The 17,500-nt window shown below is 59.5% G+C and overlaps 1 protein-coding gene across 3 annotated transcripts in view; it reads left to right on the top strand.

Annotated features, from left to right (window-relative positions):
• MVB12B (multivesicular body subunit 12B) overlaps window positions 1-17,500 on the top strand; it is a 119,550-nt gene that overhangs the window by 91,055 nt on the left and 10,995 nt on the right. For all 3 annotated transcript variants that reach the window (XM_084898569.1, XM_084898567.1, XM_084898568.1), the window contains one exon: window positions 15,342-15,397. In XM_084898569.1, the coding sequence (XP_084754695.1) occupies window positions 15,342-15,397 (56 nt within the window). The remainder of the gene's footprint in view (window positions 1-15,341; window positions 15,398-17,500) is intronic.

Genomic DNA, 17,500 nt, shown 5'->3' with positions numbered 1-17,500 from the left:
CTGACCGGCCACTCGCACGCTCGCCGCGGCCCCGGGGCGTCTGGCTGGCTGTCTGGGGAGCAGGGGCCTGCTTGGCTCTCAGGTTTCTCCTGCTTTCTGCCAGTTTGGAGTTCGGCCTTTAATTGTGCTTTTCTTTTGTGTTGTGCCTCTGCCATCACCTTTTAGAAAGTTCTCCTCTGTCTCCTGGTATATTCTGGAATCTTATTTTTCCTGTTTTTAACATTTTAACCTAAAATTCATCTGTAATTTGTTTTGCTGTGTGACATGAGGATCTGTTTTTTCCAAATTATTTTTTACTGTCCCAGTAGCACTCACTAAATACTCTTTCCTTTGAAAACAATGTCATGAACTGCCTATTACCTGCTATGATATGTTTTGTGGTGTGTGTCCTGGGCCTTGGACCTAACTGCATATTCCAGTGGGAGGATTACTTTTAATTTTGCTATTCTCTCTTATTCTTTATAGCTGGTTTTCAAAATGTTTCTGGTAATTCTAGTTCAATTTTTTTTGCCCAGTTGTTCTTTAGAATCACTAAGTTTCACAGAAAATACTTTCAAGATTTTGATTGAGAAACCATTGGAGTTGTAACTTAATTTGGGGAGAATGGTTATCTTTAAAATACTTGGTCTTTCCTCCTAGAAATGTAACGTGGTCCCTCTTTATCATTCAGTAAAATATTATTCATTCCTAAATGTTTTTCCTTTTTCTTTGCCCATTTTTTTAAACTTGAAATTGTGTGTGTATAATTATATTATATAAATGTGTACATATTTGTGTATGTATATAATTGTAAATATATGTGTGTGTGTGTATGTATGTATATATATATATATATATATATATATAATCACTTTGTAAGTGGCTGCCTCTCTGTATTTGCTATTTCCAGTAGCTTCCAGCTGGTTTACTTGCGTTTTCTCAGTACATAACAATTTCATCTGCAAATACCGTTTTATCTCTCTGATAGCCGTGTACCGCATTTCTTTCTCTTGCTTTACAGACAAAGCAGCAAACGGTAGTGGCAGTAGCTTGCATTCTTATCTGGTTCGTGACTTCAGTGGGCATGTTCCTAGAGTCAGGTCTGAGGTAGGCTTGTCATTTAGAATAGAGAGTTTGGTCATGCTAACCAAAGTATTCTCCTCCTCCTATTTCCTGGGTGTCTTTTAAAAATTAAACTCAGGCCGAGACCGGTTTGGCTCAGTGGATAGAGCATCGGCCTGTGGACCCAAGGGTCCCGGGTTCGATTCCGGTCAAGGCCATGTACCTTGGTTGCGGCACATCCCCAGTGTGGGGTGTTCAGGAGGCAGCTGATCGATGATTCTCTCTCATCAATGTTTCTAACTCTCTATCCCTCTCTCTTCCTCTCTGTAAAAAATCAATAAAATATATTTTTTAAAAATTAAACTCAGGCACTTATTTTAATTAATTAACTAATTAATTTATTTTTATTTTTATTTCATTTTTTCCATCACCATTTATCTCCTGTATGCCCTCTGCCTCCTCCACGCCCTCCCTCAGCGACCACACTGTTTTCACTACCAGGAGTTCTCTTTTTTCTAATTTCATACAAAAATAACTTCAGAACCTTATATTCATTCTTACTTAGCTGATTAATACGGAACTTTTTATTTTGATGACTTAGCATTTAGAAATTGTTATACTTATGAAATAAATCCTTCTTTACGGTGGCACATTATTCGTTAAGTGCAGTCCTCGGTTTTAAGCTGGGTAAAGTTGGGTGTTTTATATAAGTGAAACTGGGCTTAATGCTTACCAAGATATTACTTTGTGTGCTCTGAGAATCAGCGGTCTTTCCTTCAGGTGCAAGGACACTGTGAAGTGTTGTCCTTTCCGTGCCCGGAGGGGAATGATGAGAAAGCGTCCCGCAGACGCCAAGCGGGGAGGGGAGGCAGCGGGGAGCGGGCGCCCGGGGACGAGACTCCACTGCTCCACAGGGGCCGCTTTCCTGTCAGCTTCTGCTCTTTCCTGAGTCAGTTCTGTCCTTTTTACTTTTTGAAAGAAAAGTCAGCCTTTTCGTTAAAATTTTAAACTTTAGTGGTATAAATTATGCCTACGAGTTGTTAATTTTAAAATTAATATACCTGTGGTCAAATAGATCCCTGATGTTATTGTTTTTTTTCCTCCCTTTTCTTGGTTATCCTTGTTGAGGATTTCTTGTTTTTAAATTTATCTTTTAAAATGACCAGTTTTTGTTTTTTTTTAATTTATGTACAAAGGCACTAGGCTTTTGTTCTGTATTTCATTATTTAATTATTTCTTTAGTTGCTTTTTTCTAATTTGGTTCTGCTTCTTTTGTTTTTAAATCTTCTTGGGATGAGTGGCCACCTCATTTGTTTTCAGGTTTATTTTGCTTTTGAATACAAGTATTTAAAGCTGTATAGCTATATGTATGTGTGTGTATGTGTATATATATATATGTGTATATATATATATATATATATATATTTGTGTATTTTTATGGTATTTTTATATATAAGATTCACATTTATAAAATGTAGTAAATTTTAGTGTTGTCTCTCTGGCTCAAGTGTTAGAAAATATGTTTTCTAAGTGGTTGAGATAGATTTTATTTAACCTTTTCTTATTAATTTTTAATGTTATTACTTGGTGGTCAGAGAATGTGAGCTGTATAATTTTTTTTTAAAAAATGTATTTAGACTTTCATTGTCATCTACTATGTGATCAGTTTTTGCCAGTGTTGCATTGACACCGGAAAATATTCCTTCTTTCTGGAAAGTATAATGTTTGAAATCCATCCTCTCTCTCCCCCGCCCCCACCACTCACTCTCTCTCTCTCTCTCTCTCTCTCTCTCTCTTCCCCTCTGTCTCCCCCCCCCCCCATTCTTTGATCAAGTAGGATTGATGAGTATATTTATGTTCATATCCATATACGCATTCATTCATCCTACTTGACCAAAGAATGGTAGCTTTTATTGGTGAGTAAATTTCTTCTAATGTCATTATCTTTGCTGAGCATGTTTGGTCTGTTTCAGTGGGTGCTGGGCAGGCCGTGAAGGTAATGACTGTATTTACTCTTCCTCGCGGTGAAATTCCCCCTTTTGTCCAGGTTGTGTTTGGGGCCTTAAGTTCTGGCCCCACATTGGCCCTCAGGCAGGTGGCGGGGCCGCGGGGCCCGGCTGTGAGCTCTGCCGCTCCTCCCTCTGCTCCGGCCACGTCAGGGCCCTTTCTAGGCCTTTGCTTCGGTTCTCCCACCCCAGAGCGCCTTCCTGTCCCACCCACATCCTCACCGGCCCCCTCTCCCTGGGGCCCGTGCGCGGTGGCTCCTCCGTGGGCACTGCCAGCCGCCTGTGTGCCGGGCACAGCACTCGCCGCTCCCGCTCCCCGCGTGTGCACGTGACGAACTGTAAGGACAGAACGGTCCAGGCCCAGCACACGGACTCTCCCACCCCACATGTTATCCTGTCGCTCGGGGACTGCTGCCTGGGTCTGGACTCTTCTGTCCTTAGAGTTCATCATGAAACTAATTCGTTTTTTAAAATTACGTCAGGAGCCTTATTCCAGACTTTGACGTGGGATGGGCTGTTCGGAAGCTTCCCCATCCCCCGGTGACCACCAGGCAGCGAGGCCGGGAGCGAGGAGGGCGAGGACCGTACCTGCAGGACAGGGACTGGCCGCCCGGGAGGAAGGCCCGGCTCCCGGAGGTGGGGGCACAGCCCGCTTCCCTCGTCAGGCAGCCTCGCCGATGGCCTCGGGCGGCCTAGCCGATGGCGTCGGGCGGCCTGGCGGATGGCGGATGGCGTCGGGCAGCCTCACCGATGGCCTCGGGCGGCCTCGCTGCTGGCCGCTGAGCTTGCAGATCTGTCTGGCCGGGCGGACCTGCCCTGGCCCCTCGGCAGCCCGGGCCGCCAGCCCCGCGCTGCCGGGCAGATGGCAGCCTTGGTGGCAGAGTCAATGCCAATATGTCCCGGCCGCACGTCAGCCTGCAGCTTATTTGTCATGTCACAGCCTCCTGGTCAGGGCCACCCCCCTCCACTCCCCCCACCTCCCCGGAGGATTATGTGCAGAAACTGCTGAGTACGGGGTGGGGGGGGGGGGGAGACTGGGCAGATGAGATGGGGTTTCCAGACACACATGGGTCATTTTCTGTCATGTTAATAACAAAACGATGCAAAGCGTGGATAGTCTCAGCCCCTGTTGCAGCACCTCACGCAAACCATCCCTTCCGCTCACACAGCCGAGTGCAGGCGGCACCCACCCGGCGGGCGGTGCGGAATGAGAGCAGAGAGCCCTGTTCCTTTACCCGGAGTCACACAGCGCAGGCAGCTGGCCGGCGTTGGCCCCTGACCTCACGCCCCGGGGTCCAGGGCGTGGTCCGGGCTGAGCGCACTTGTTCCTTGCTTGGGGCTGGCACCTGGGATCAGGGCGGTAGAGCAGCGGAGGGGTTCCCGGGGCGTCCTGTGGGCCTGTGGGTGAAGACCAGCTGCGCCCCTCAGCCTGAAACGGGTCTCACCTCTCACCGTCTCCCACTGGCGACCCGGCCCCAGGCGACAGTGGGCACCGCCGGCAGAAGTGCCCGTGTCTGCCCTCGGGGGCAGCTGGCTCCTCGCTGGCCACAGCTTGGCGTCTCGGGAAGGGCAGGGTTGGAAGAGGAACAAGAGGACGGGAAGCTGAGTGTCCTCCCTCTGCCTTTCACCCCAAACCTGATCGGGAGCCGGGCCCCTCCCCATCTGGGTCCTGGCTTCCTGGTTGTGGAGATGACGGAGGCGGGAAGCCTGGAAGGTGCCGGGAAGGACCAGGCGGTGAGGCGCAGTGGCCGGGAAGGTGCCCGCTGCACAGTGTGGGCGGGAGCAGCCGGGGGCACCCCCTCCGCCACCTCCGGGAGCCTGCTGAGGGGTCCTGAGAGCCAGCTGCTCCTCGGTCCCTCAGTGCTCCCCGGAGGACCTGGAGCCCGCAGAGCACAGCTCTGAGAGGAGTGGGATCAACAAGCCCGGACCCTCGCCCACGGGTGCCAGCGTTCAGACACTGAGGGCGGGAGGCAGAGGAAGGGCAAAGGCCGGGGCGCTCGAGGTGGGCCAGGCCTCCCCCTCGCCCACGGGAGGAAGAGAGGACGCGGGGGCCTGGGCTGACTGAGCTGAGGGCGCAGGGCCTCAGCCTGCGGTTGGGGAGGCGATGGAGGCCGGTGGCGTACAGAGCAGACGGTGAGTCTGCACCGGGTCCCGAGCCTCCGGATAAATTCCGTGCAGCGCGGCTGATTGAGGACCCCTGGGGCCGTGGTCTGGCTGTTAGCGTCGCCGTTTCATTCCGCTGCCCTCCTGCCGTTCTGTGGTTTGGATGGAAACCCATTCCCAGCAGCGCCCCCCGTGCACGGGGGAGGCAGGGGCAGCCCCTCGGGCCTCAGGGACGGGGCCGGCAGAGGCGCCTCCTTTTTCTCGGTGGTTGTTACCAAGGGCCCCGGAGGGTCTTCATTTCCTGTGTGCACACACAAAGGTGTGCGACACACATGCATGCACACTCGTGTGGCCACACACACATGCAGGCTCACACAGGGACACACAAACCGGGCCCCCAAGAACGGACGTCGTAAATACGGAACCACACAGCCTTCAGCCAGGCGTTTGTTCACAGAGCCTGCTCCTGGCTGGTCCCTGCTGGGTTCTGGGCCACGAAAGGCAAAGACAGGGGCGTGCTCTCCCTCCGGCATCTCCTCGCTGGCACTCTGTGTGCGTGTGGCGTGGCCCTGGCCACAGTCCGTCTGTGGTTTGGGGCAGCGGCCTCCGGGCCTCAGGGCGTGCGGCTGACCTGGGAACGGTTTGTCCTGGATATTGCTGGACAGGCCTCAGCGGCCGCCTCCCGTGCGGGTCAGTGCGTGGGGAGTTCCGCCAGCAGGGACGGAGGTTCAGAGCCGGGCCCTGCCTGTGCTCTGCCGGGGGGGGGGGGGTGCGTGTGGGGTGCAGGGCAGGGAGGGGCTCTTTAGGGCCTTTGCTTCGGTTCTCCCACCCCAGAGCGCCTTCCTGTCCCGCCCACATCCTCACCAGCCTCCAGCCTGCACCCCAGCCCCCTCTCCCTGGGGCCCGTGCGTGGTGGCTCCTCCGTGGGCACCGCCGGCCGCCTGTGTGCCGGGCACAGCACACGCCGCTCCCGCTCCCCGCGTGAGCACCGAGCGAGGTTGGTTTTGCTTATTTTGAAGTTGGACATTTTGTGGCTGTTGCCTCTCTGCCTGCTCGGACTTTGAAAGAACCCCATTCCCTTGCCAAAACCGGTTTGGCTCAGTGGATAGAGCGTCAGCCTGCAGACTGAAAGGTCCCGGGTTTGATTCCGGTCAAGGGCATGTACCTTGGTTGCGGGCACATCCCCAGTGGGAGGTGTGCAGGAGGCAGCTGATCGATGATTCTCTCTTGTTGATGTTTCTAACGCTCTGTTCCTCTCTCTTCCTCTCTGTAAAAAATCAATAAAATATATTAAAAAAAAAAAAAAAGAAGAAGAAGAAGAAGAAAGAAAAAAAAGAAAGAAAGAAGGAACCCCATTCCCCACTGGCCCTCGAGTGGAATGGGGTAGACGGGTTTGGTAAGCTTGGCTGAAGTAATTGGAACAGTAATTGGGATACCTTGGGGAGGGAGAAGGGAAGTTTAAGGGTAATTGCTAACTGATGCCGAAAATGAAAGACTGGGAAGTGCTCAGCAAGGTCCAGACCTTTCTTCTCAGCCGTTTCTGCAAATGGCAGGCCAGGCCTCTGTCTGGGGTGCAGACATTGGGGGTGCGGCTGTAGGACAGTGTGGTTTCTTTCTAACTGCCCTGGAGTCAGGTCCGGGTCTCCCCTAAGACACGCCGCTCCCCTCCTCTGAGCCTCAGGCCAGTCTGTCCGGCGGGGCTGTGGGAGAGGCTCCGTCAGGAAAAGCGCTGCAGTGCCTTGTCAGCTGAGGTGCGTGAGGATGGCAACCCCGTGCGGTTTTGTTGAGATGTTTTTGTCTGTGCTGATGTCACACACGCAAACCCCACGCAGGAGCCGCCTCTGCGTGCCCACGCTTCACGTTTCATCGTCAGCCCTGAGGGTGGACATGTCAGGGGCTGTTGCCGCTCTGCCTGCTCAGACCGAAAGAACCCCATTCCCACGGGCCCTCGTGTCCCGGGTTCGGGGGGGGAGCTGGTGGGTCACACGGGTTTGGCCCCTGCTCACCTATGAGGCTCATGTGGTTTCTTTCTTATTGCCGTGCCACCTAGTCACACATCATGTGTGCACACATCACACACGTGCACACATGGCACATCGCACACATCACACCTGCCTGTTTCATACACACATCCCACATGTGTGTTCATTACACATGTGCACACACATGCACATATCACACACAGACGGCTCTCCTTCTCTCTGAGTTGTCATTGCCAAACGTGGTTCCCATCCAGGCCGGGTGAGGGCAGAGGGCCGGAGAGAGGAGGATTCTCTCCGGAGCCCGCAGGAGAGCCGGAGAGGGGAGGATTCTCTCCGGAGCCCGCAGGAGAGCCGGAGAGAGGAGGAGGGCACAGGAGCCGGCCCTCCCGGTGGGGCCGCCCAGCGCCCATTAGCGCCTTCCTCGGCCCCCTTCAGCAGTTTGAAACCTCCTCTCTCTCCTGAGAAATAGCCTTCCTGCTTTAATTTCCAAACTTCAAAGATTACTTTGGAAATAACGTTTTTCCAGTGAAATTCCAGAGGCTTTACACATGTGTGAAAGGAGGGCTTGGCTGTTAAATGTGTTTGCTCTGCCCCTCGGTCCCTCAACTACAAAGGTGCCGTGACCGCTGTGCTTTGTTCTCTTAAACGTCATTCCAGCTCGCCAACCACCCCTCTTCCCCCTCCCCCCCCCCCCCCCCCGGGAAGCCCAGGGGCAGAGTTTTTTCCTGGGAAGCAGTTTCCCTGCTTGGGCACCTCTCCCGGCCCCACAGCTGCTCCCGGCCCGGTCCCCGTCAGGCCAGAGCGAAGGGGCGGATTGGCGACGGGACTGGTCACAGCCAAAGGCGTCTTTTTTAATTTTTTGGTTACAGTTTGCATTCACCACTTTTTTATATTAGTTTCACGTGTGCCAGAGGGACCTCAGTAAGGATGTTTGCAGTGGCCGGGGATATAGGTGGGGTGATTCCACCCTGCGTGTCACACAGAGACCCGGCTGAGTAATTGGGGGGAGGGGGGAGGGGGTGACCCGCTGACTCTCTGGTGCTCCATGTTACAGGGCTTTGCTGTCCTGAGAGATTTCAGAACAATAAGCTTTGATAAACCATCTTGAAAATCTCAAAATCTCTTCCCAATCCGGTCTCGGACCGTAATGTTTTCCTGGGATAATTCCCCAAAAATAGCCCCAAAGGCCCCAGTTTTAAAACGGCTCTTTTAGCACATATTTCCCCCACAGAAATGCGGTAATATAAAAGTGAAACATTTTGACGAACTTGTAGAACTAATGATCCATAAATAAAAGTCGACGTCATTTATAAGTTATTTAAATGAATTTTGTCACTAAAATAAATTCCTCCGCATATTGCATCGCTAGTAGTAATTTTAACGGTGAGTTTGTTCGTGTAAAAAAGAACTGGGCGGAGGCCAGGACCCCTCCAAGCCGGCTGTGGGTGCTGGCCCAGGCTCCGGGGTTACCCTCCCGGACCCCACCTCGGGGCCCCCACCTCGGGAGGCACACGGAGGCCGAGCGCGGAGAGCCGGGAGGAGAGGGCCCCGCTCCGCGCCCCGGGCTCCTCTCCCTCGGAGTGCGGCCTGCAGAGGCACCGTCTCTGCCGAAGCCCCCCCCCCCTGCGCCGAGCCCCCCCGCGCCGCCGTCCCTCCGCCCGGGGCTGGCAGTGCCGCCTCCCCGCACACGTGGCTCTCCCCTCCCAGCGCCCCCTGCACACTCGGGGAGAGGCTGAGGACTCTGCCTCTGCTCCGTGAAGCTGTGTGACCGCTGTTTGCAAGTGTAAACGGGGGGTGATGACGACGATGATATACCCCCCCCCCCCATGGGATTATCGTGTCTACACACAGAAAACACCCAGACCAGGGTCTGACTCGGAGCAGGGTTCACATCCTGTGAGCGGCCGCCACCGCCCTCGGGGCTGAGGGGCCTGGTGGCCGGCGAGGTGTGGGGACAGGTCCCCGTTGCTGCAGGCCCCTGCCTGACCGTCCGAGGGGCCGGCAGCAATGCTCTGTGATCGGAGACAGACCAGGAGCGGGTGAGGGGAGAGGAGCCCACCTCCGCACTCGGAGCCGGCCGAGCAAGGCCTCCCCGCCTTCCCCTCCCCCTGCCCAGGCCCCTCCCCTCCCCCGCCCTGCCCGCCGGGCTCGGCAGCTGCCCGCAGCAGAGCCACACTCGGCGCCTCCGATCGTGTCTTTGTCTGAGAGCGGCCCTGCCAGGGAGCTGTGTGCGTAGGTCCCCACGTCTGTAATCAGAACAATTGAGAAACGGTTTTCGCTGTGAGGAAAGGAACAGCTGGGCGGACGTCTCTTCGAGCAGACGGGCTGCGGGCGTGCGGAGTGCTATTTGTCCTCAGCCCAGCACCGTCCTCTCCAGCTTCACGGAAACGGAGGGACATCCTTCCTCCTCGCCCAGCGTCTTCAGCACGAGTGTCATTCCACATGTAAAGGTGACAGCGATATCCGTAACTTGTTTCCACCGGATTAATAACGTTTAACGCTCACAGCAATAAAGCGAAATGTTTTCGTGAAGGTGCTTTATGTCATGAGTGGAAAATCCAAGTAAAAAAAAAAAGGCCACACACACAACGTCATGGACGCCGAGAGCCGTGCACGGGGGAGCCGGGCGTGGGCCGGGCGTGGCGGTGGCTCGGTGGGGCCGCGGTGCCAGGCCTGGGCCCGGGGGAGGGGCCGCGTGCCCCTGGCAGCGGGCTCCGGGCCCTCGCCCACCCCCCGCCATCCATCTCCGCCCAGCGGAGGAATATGACAATGTTAGCATTTTTCATCGCCCTGACGTTACCATTAATAAAGCAATGAGCCAAAAGGGGCTTTGCTGAGTCTGTTCTTTATGCTCCCATCACTCACGACGAGATAATTTCACACAGGATCGCTTTAAAATTAAACGGCGATAAAAGCGCTCTGCTGTTCTGTGTTCACCAGTTCACAGAAGTCTATCAAGTCATTAACGTGTCATGACAAACCGCTCGATGGCTACACGAGTAATTAATTATTTGAATAAATAACAAGTTGAACTTGGGGCTCTGAACCTCCGTGACGCCCGCATCCCATCAGGGGTGTCGGGACCTCGAGGGGCGCCGGTGCGCGGAGTCAGGGCGCCGGCCAGGGCGCCGGGCCGCGGGAAGCAGTTCCGGGCACACGGCTGCGTGGCAGGGAGAGCCGAGGCGGCGGGCCCCGCGCCCACGGGTCCCAGCAGCGGCCGCTTCAGACGCCCTCGATCAGCGATGCTCGCGGAACAATGACACCGATGCTCACCATCACCATTCATCTCAGCGTGTTTTCCAGGATAATTACGGCAATTACGAGCCGGGTTCCTTTCTCTGCGCCCATTGTGGAGAGGAACAAGTGCTTATTATCTATCGCGGACGGTTCGCAGAGCTGGGCTGAAGCTCTGTCATCTCCGGGCGCCTTCTTTCAGATCCCGAAGCTCACGGGCGCTGAAGCCGAGGGGCGTCGGCCGGCGCTGTTGTTAGGCCTGCGGGCAGCGCGGGCGGCGCGGCGGCCGGACTGTCCGGCGGCGGGACTGCTGGGCTCGGCGGGAACGGCTGTCGGTGACGCCGTGACAGGTGCAGGCAGGTGGACGGCAGCTCACCGGTCCCCGCGGCGGACTTGCACGGCGAGCTAACGGCAGTGTTTGGAGAACACGTGTCCGTGGCATGCCCCGTAAAGGTTAACATTAAACCTGAGATCTGGGGACCGCGTGGCACTGCACCTCACGGACTCAGCACCCGGGCAGAGAGACGCACAGGCCCGGCATTCCCGCATCGGGTGGGTGTCAGCCTCCAGGCGCCCCCGATCCTCGCAGCCCCGGGGGCCGGAGGGGGCGGCCGGGAGCCGGGTTTGGGAGGTGAGGCAGTGCTCTCGGCAGAAGCCATTTCCACAGGGAGGTGTTTCTGGAAAGTCCTTGTGATCGGAGCTGGGCCTGTGGGAAGAGGGTGGGCAGGCGGGGCCGTGGGTCCCAGGGGTGGGAGCGGGTGTGGGGGCGGGCGGGCAGGCAGGGGAACGGGCCTGTGGGAAGAGGGTGGGCAGGCGGGGCGGTGGGTCCCAGGGGTGGGAGCGGGTGTAGGGGCGGGCGGGCAGGCAGGGGAACGGGCCTGTGGGAAGAGGGTGGGCAGGCGGGGCCGTGGGTCCCAGGGGTGGGAGCAGGGTGGGGGCGGGCGGGCAGGGGAACGGGCCTCGCCCTGCTGGCAGCCCGTGTGCGCCTGGCTGCAGCGTCTGACGTCCCCGGCGAACTTCAGCCGTCCATCGGCGGACGTTCTTAAGGGAAGGGATGCGAACGAGGAGAGACACTGCGTTTGGCAGTGACCCCCCGAGACCCCCGAGGTGGGCACGCCGCCCGGGCCACGCGTGGCGCTTCCTGGTCCGTGGTCGCCGTAGGAACGTCTCCGGGCCACAGGCTGCCGTCCCCCTCCCCCGCCTCCGGCGCCGTCTCCGTGTCCCGCCAGGGGCTGTTCCCCCCGCCTTCTCCGTATGTCCTCACTCAGCAAAATGCAGGTGGCCTCTGCCCCAGGCCAGGGAGCACTTGGGAAGATTTAAAAGGCGTTTCTGTGTCCGAGTGAGAGCGTTCTTGTTCGTATACTCGGGTTCCTCGTGGGCGTAGAGTGTGGGGCCTCGGCTCAGCCTGCTCACTGGCCTCCCGCCCCTGCCGCTCGAAGGCCCCATGGGGGCCTCGGGGGCCTCGGGAGGCTCCACGCTGACAGGTCCCGCCCTGGGCTTAGGAGTGACGGGACGGCACAGGCCGCCGTGGCCGGAGGAAGCTGCCGGCCTGTGTGGACTCCATGGGAACGTTGTCGGCGAGCAGACAGCCGGGGGCATCCCAGCGCGGGTCACCAGGAACGCGGGGCTCCTTGGCGATCGGGTTTGCAGGGAGCTTTGAGAAAGGGCTGGCGTTCTGCACGAACTGTAAAGGGCGTGAACCAGGCAGGCGAGGGGGGGGCGGAGGCTGACCACTGACCACCCGAGCCCAGTAGCTCCCAGGCCCGCAGGCCTTGGCTCTGAGATGGTCGTGCTCCCCGCCGCCTCGCAGGCGCTGCGATGTGCGCTCGCTAACTCCGCTCGGCGGCCGAGCAGATAGCGACCGAGGTGCTGGCCGTGGAGTCTTCTCTTCTTTATTTTATTTTATATTTTTACCGCATGGTTTTGTGACTGTCGGGCGTGTTGAAATGAACGCCTGTGTTGCTTGGAGCCTTTGTTGTGGTGGAGACATCAGTGGGGAAGGGGCTGGCGGCCCTGAGCCACGTGGGTGCCCAAGGCGATGGGGGCCCTGGCGGAGCCCTCAGGAGGCGGTCCGCGGGGCTGGGGTCGCGCCTGCAGAGATGCGTGCTTGGAGGGGGACGTTCCCCAGGTGTGTGCTTGGAGGGGGACTTCAGTGTGGCTCTGAGGGGGCCCCCTTGGCCAGTAAAATTATACTTCTCCTCGGAAGGAGGACACAGGGGCTGCACCCCATCCCGTGGCCAGACAGAGTCCCCACAGGCTCATGGCATAGCCACCCGTGCAGCAGGAGTCCACATTCACGTCCAACAGACTTGGCCTGCAGACTGGCCCCCTCCCCACGCTCAGCGCCGCGTGTGGGGGCAGCTGGGAGGGAAGTCCCACCCCCCTCTCCTCCTCCGACGCCGGGCGGCTTTAACACCGTAGCGGGTTCGAGCTTTGTTTGTTTAAACCTCGCAGGTTCCCGGTCCCCTGGCCTCGGCGCCCGGCTGCACGGAGAACAGTTGAATGAGCTCATTGTTTCCTGTTTTTCCTTTAACGTATTTTACAAACACTCCGCTGACAGGCCTGACACGCCGATTCCTGTGCAGCCGCGCTTCGGTGTGGGATTGCAGCATTAATAACAGAGTTCCACGCGCCCTGCCATCCTTAAGCATGATCGTTATGATAAAGGGCATACTCTTAATTACAGGCCTGCTTAATTACAGCCTGCCGCGGCTCCGTTTGTTTAGGAGAATGCTAATTGTGCTCTGCCCGCGGCACTTCCCGCTTCCATGGGCGGAGCTGGCTGGCTCAAACTGCCCCCGAAAACACAGGTGAAAAGCGGGATCGGGAAGCCCTCTGCCCGCGCTCAGAGGCCCTTCCCGCCTGTCTGTCACCTTCCCTTTCTCCCCCAGCAGCCCTGAGAGAGAGAGCGCGGTGCTGTCCCCATTTTACAGACAGGGTCACCGAGGCTCCGAGAGCCGAGGCAGCCTGCTGGCCGCACACCTGCCACCTGCTCTGTTGACCCCCAGCCCGTCCTCCTGCCACACCTCCCCAGCATGCGCCCCCCCCCAGGCAGGCCTCGGGCTCAAAGCCTGGCCCCCTCCAGCTCCATCATTGCTCTGAGCCTCAGTTTCCCTAATAACAACCTGCAAGCGACCGTGTGAGGGTGACCTAGTCTGGGATCAGTGCGTTCGGATGCCCCTCCCCCTCCCCCCGCCCCAGTGCGGGAATGGGGTGCGCCGGCCTCTGATGTTACACAGCTTCCTCTGTGAGTCCTCACGGATAAGCCGGGCAGCCAGGGAGATGGCTCCAGGGCCACACCGGTCTGTCAGCCAGCTGCTCGGGCACCGAGTCCAGCCAGTTAGGGATTCCCCGTCACACGGTCAGCTGTTTATCTGTCTCATCCACGTGGGTGACACGCGATGGCTTTCACATGCTTCGCAAAGTCCACGTTCCTTCCTCCCCCCGTAATCTGTGACATTTAGGTTTTTTAAATCAGTGCCGTTTGGCAGCAGATGGTCAGTTTGGCAAACTCTCGCTGGCGCCTGGGGGCTCTGCCGTGCGAGGGGCTCAGCCGGGGGTGGGAGTGTCCGAGGGGCTCCGTCCGATCCCAGCCACGGGGCCCGGCCAGTCGCCTGCCTTCCTTCCCTCCTTCCTTCCTTCCTTCCTTCCTTCCCTCCCTCCTTCCTTCCTTCCTTCCTTCCTTCCTTCCTTCCTTCCTTCCTTCCTTCCCTCCTTCCTTCCTTCCTTCCTTCCCTCCCTCCCTCCCTTCCTCCTTCCTTCCTTCCTTCCTTCCTTCCTTCCCTCCCTTCCTCCCTCCCTCCCTCCCTCCCTCCCTCCTTCCTTCCTTCCTTCCTTCCTTCCGAGTGTGTCTCCGTTTCCTAGAAGCCCGTGAGGAGCACATGACTGAGCCCGTCCTTCGTCCTGAGCTCGGAGATGAGGTGGTGCTTCGTCCCAGCTCCACACGCTGCCCAGGTGCCCACAGGGCCTCGCCTCTGGCTCCGCCTCCGGCCGCCTCGGGGTGCCTCGCCCCACAGCGGATCGCCCACATGGGGGTCAGCCCGCTGGTCCCAGCCCCCGCCGTGCGGGTTCTCCGGTGGGAGGGGCCTCTCCCTGGCGGGGGGCGGGGGGCACTGTCCCCCCCTCCCTTCAGCCTCTCAGGAGCTAAGAGCAGGCCTTGGGAAATGCTACATATGTGGGCACGTGTGTACACGTGTGTGTAGGCGTGTAATGTAAAACGTGAATATGCAGTAAGAGAGACATGACACACTCCACGTTTATCTCTGAAAGTGGGCATTGCACGGGGCGGCAGAGGTAGGCTTACGTCGGATTGTGTGGAAGCAGACACGCAGGTTGTGGCGACCGCTGCAGCTCTATTAACTCACAAAACGTCCGCAGTGCGACGTACATAGAGGTACATGGAATGCTACTGCTGCTGACGTTTTCCAGTTACCTTTTTCTGCGTCTTTTTCTCCTGTTTTTATCCCATCCTTCCGAGCCCACCAGCCACCTGGGAGGCCCTCCCCGCCCGTCGCAGCTGGTGGGCAGCAGCTGGCCAACAGTCCAGGGGCCACCACGGCCACAGTGCAGCTGTGTTTCTAGATCTTTCTTCTGGAACACGTGACTGTCAGTTGGAAGGAGGGATAAACCCGATCCGGGCCTGAGGGCCCCAGGCTGGATGTGACCCTCAGCTGAGAGCGTGTCTGACACGCCTGCTGCGGCCCCTCACGGCTCTGCCTCAGGCCGGGGCAGGCTCCGGGCGTGCGGGGCCCTCGCTCTCACCGCTCCGTCCACCCCGCTGCCTGCTCTTTAGGGGACGCGGTGTCTGCTCCGCACCAGCCGAGCCCCGGGAGCAGGGCGGTGCCTGGACTCAGGCCCTGCGTGCGGGTCGGCTCCAGCAGGGCCTGGCTGTGCTGTCTCTGCCAACTCTGCCGACGTCTCGGTTATTTAACCTGGTGGTGTCTACAACGCCCTTCTCTCTCCTCTTCTCTTGCAGCAATGGATGGTGTGCCCTTTATGATTTCAGAGAAGTTTTCTTGTGTTCCGGAAAGTGTAAGTGTCACGCACGACTTCTCCTCTCCCCTCCCCTCCCCTTCCCCTCCCCTCCCCTCCCTTCCCTCCCCTCCCCTCCCTTCCCTCCCCTCCCCTCCCTTCCCTCCCTTCCCCTCCCCTCCCCTCCCCTCCCCTTCCTCTCCCCTCCCTTCCCCTCCCCTCCCCTCCCTTCCCTCCCCTCCCTTCCCCTTCCCCTCCCCTCCCTTCCCCTCCCCCTCCCCTCCCTTCCCCTCCCCTCCCCTCCCCTCCCCTTCCTCTCCCCTCCCCTCCCCTCCCTTCCCCTCCCCTCCCCTCCACTCCCCTCCCCTCCCTTCCCCTCCCCTCCCCTCCCTTCCCTCCCCTCCCTTCCCCTTCCCCTCCCCTCCCTTCCCCTCCCCCTCCCCTCCCTTCCCCTCCCCTCCCTTCCCCTCCCCTCCCCTCCCCTCCCCTCCCTTCCCTTCCCCTCCCTCCTCCCAGTCTGAGCCCCCTCTGCCCCGGGCACGGCCTGCAGGCTCTCCTGGCGGCCCTCACACCCTGCCCATTGGGGTCATTTCTGCTGGCACATCTGTCCCCCCCTCCTTCCCCCCCACTCCCCTCGGTGGGAAGCTCAGCCCTGCAGCCAGCGACAGGCTGCCTGAGGCGGGGAGAGCCAGGCCCCTCTGAGCCTGGGGGCCGGTGCTGCCCCGTGTAGGTCCTTGAGGAGTGAAAGGGGGAGCGGGGAGGAGGGGGCAGAGTGACTAGCAAACCCAGATGCAGCCAAGCCTTGTTGCTTCGGATGTGATGGTTAATTGGACTGAACTTCGCTTGGTGTCCGAGTTCAGCTTAATTTGGGTTTTTATTGAAGGATGATGACCTCCCACCGAAAAGGGAGGCTGCCTCGGTTTCCCATTGTGATTGCCACTCCGTGACCCCGTGTCCTCTGCTCTCTCCGGGGGTTCCATTGACTGCCAGCCTCCCCACCAGCCTCCCCACGGCCCCCCGCGGGCCTCCCCACCAGCCTCCCCACGGCCCCCCGCCAGCCTCCCCACCAGCCTCCCCACGGCCCCCTGCGGGCCTCCCCACCAGCCTCCCACGGCCCCCGCCAGCCTCCCCACCAGCCTCCCCACGGCCCCCTGCGGGCCTCCCCACCAGCCTCCCACGGCCCCCCGCGGGCCTCCCCACCAGCCTCCCCACGGCCCCCCGCCAGCCTCCCCACCAGCCTCCCCACGGCCCCCTGCGGGCCTCCCCACCAGCCTCCCACGGCCCCCCGCGGGCCTCCCCACCAGCCTCCCCACGGCCCCCCGCCAGCCTCCCCACCAGCCTCCCCACGGCCCCCTGCGGGCCTCCCCACCAGCCTCCCCACGGCCCCCCGCCAGCCTCCCACCAGCCTCCCCACGGCCCCCTGCGGGCCTCCCCACCAGCCTCCCACGGCCCCCCGCGGGCCTCCCCACCAGCCTCCCCACGGCCCCCCGCCAGCCTCCCCACCAGCCTCCCCACGGCCCCGCCGCCCCCACCAGCCTCCCCACCGGCCTCCCCACAGCCCCCCACCAGCCTCCCCACGGCCCCCCGCGGGCCTCCCACTGCCCGGGAGCCAGCCAAGGCCCGCCCGCTGCCTTTAGGACGGGGCGCGTGGCTGCCGGGGCCTGACGGCAGCACTCAGACCCGAGAGGCCGGTGCCCACCACCCGCCCGGCCTGGCACCCGCCCGGCCTGCCCCCCAGGCTCCCCGCTGCCTGCCCCCCAGGCTCCCCCGCTGCCTGCCCCCCAGGCTCCCCCGGCTGCCTGCCCCCCAGGCTCCCCCGCTGCCTGCCCCCCAGCTCCCCCGGCTGCCTGTCCCCCAGGCTCCCCCGGCTGCCTGCCCCCGGGGCGGCAGTGGCCCTCACCCCGCCCTGCAGGCCGGGCCCACGCGGGCCCATAGCCGGTCCCCGGGGTTTGCTCTAAGAGCTGATACCCGGGAGGGCCTGGGGGGCACCGGCTGGAGACCCCGTCCTGGTGTTCTTGGATCGGACGTACAGCCGCCGGCGGCCACGTGGCGGCTGAGTCTCCATCTCCATGAAATACAATCGGCTCCTCCAAGCAGCTTCCTCCCGAAAACGCTCCTGACTGACACTGGAGCACGAGAGACTCCGGCCGCGTTGCCACGGCG

This window comes from Pipistrellus hanaki, assembly GCF_964339955.1.
Source record: "Pipistrellus hanaki genome assembly, chromosome: 11".
In the NCBI taxonomy this organism is placed as follows: domain Eukaryota; kingdom Metazoa; phylum Chordata; class Mammalia; order Chiroptera; family Vespertilionidae; genus Pipistrellus; species Pipistrellus hanaki.
Note: the sequence above shows the minus strand (reverse complement) of the source record. Positions and strands in the feature narration are given on the sequence as shown.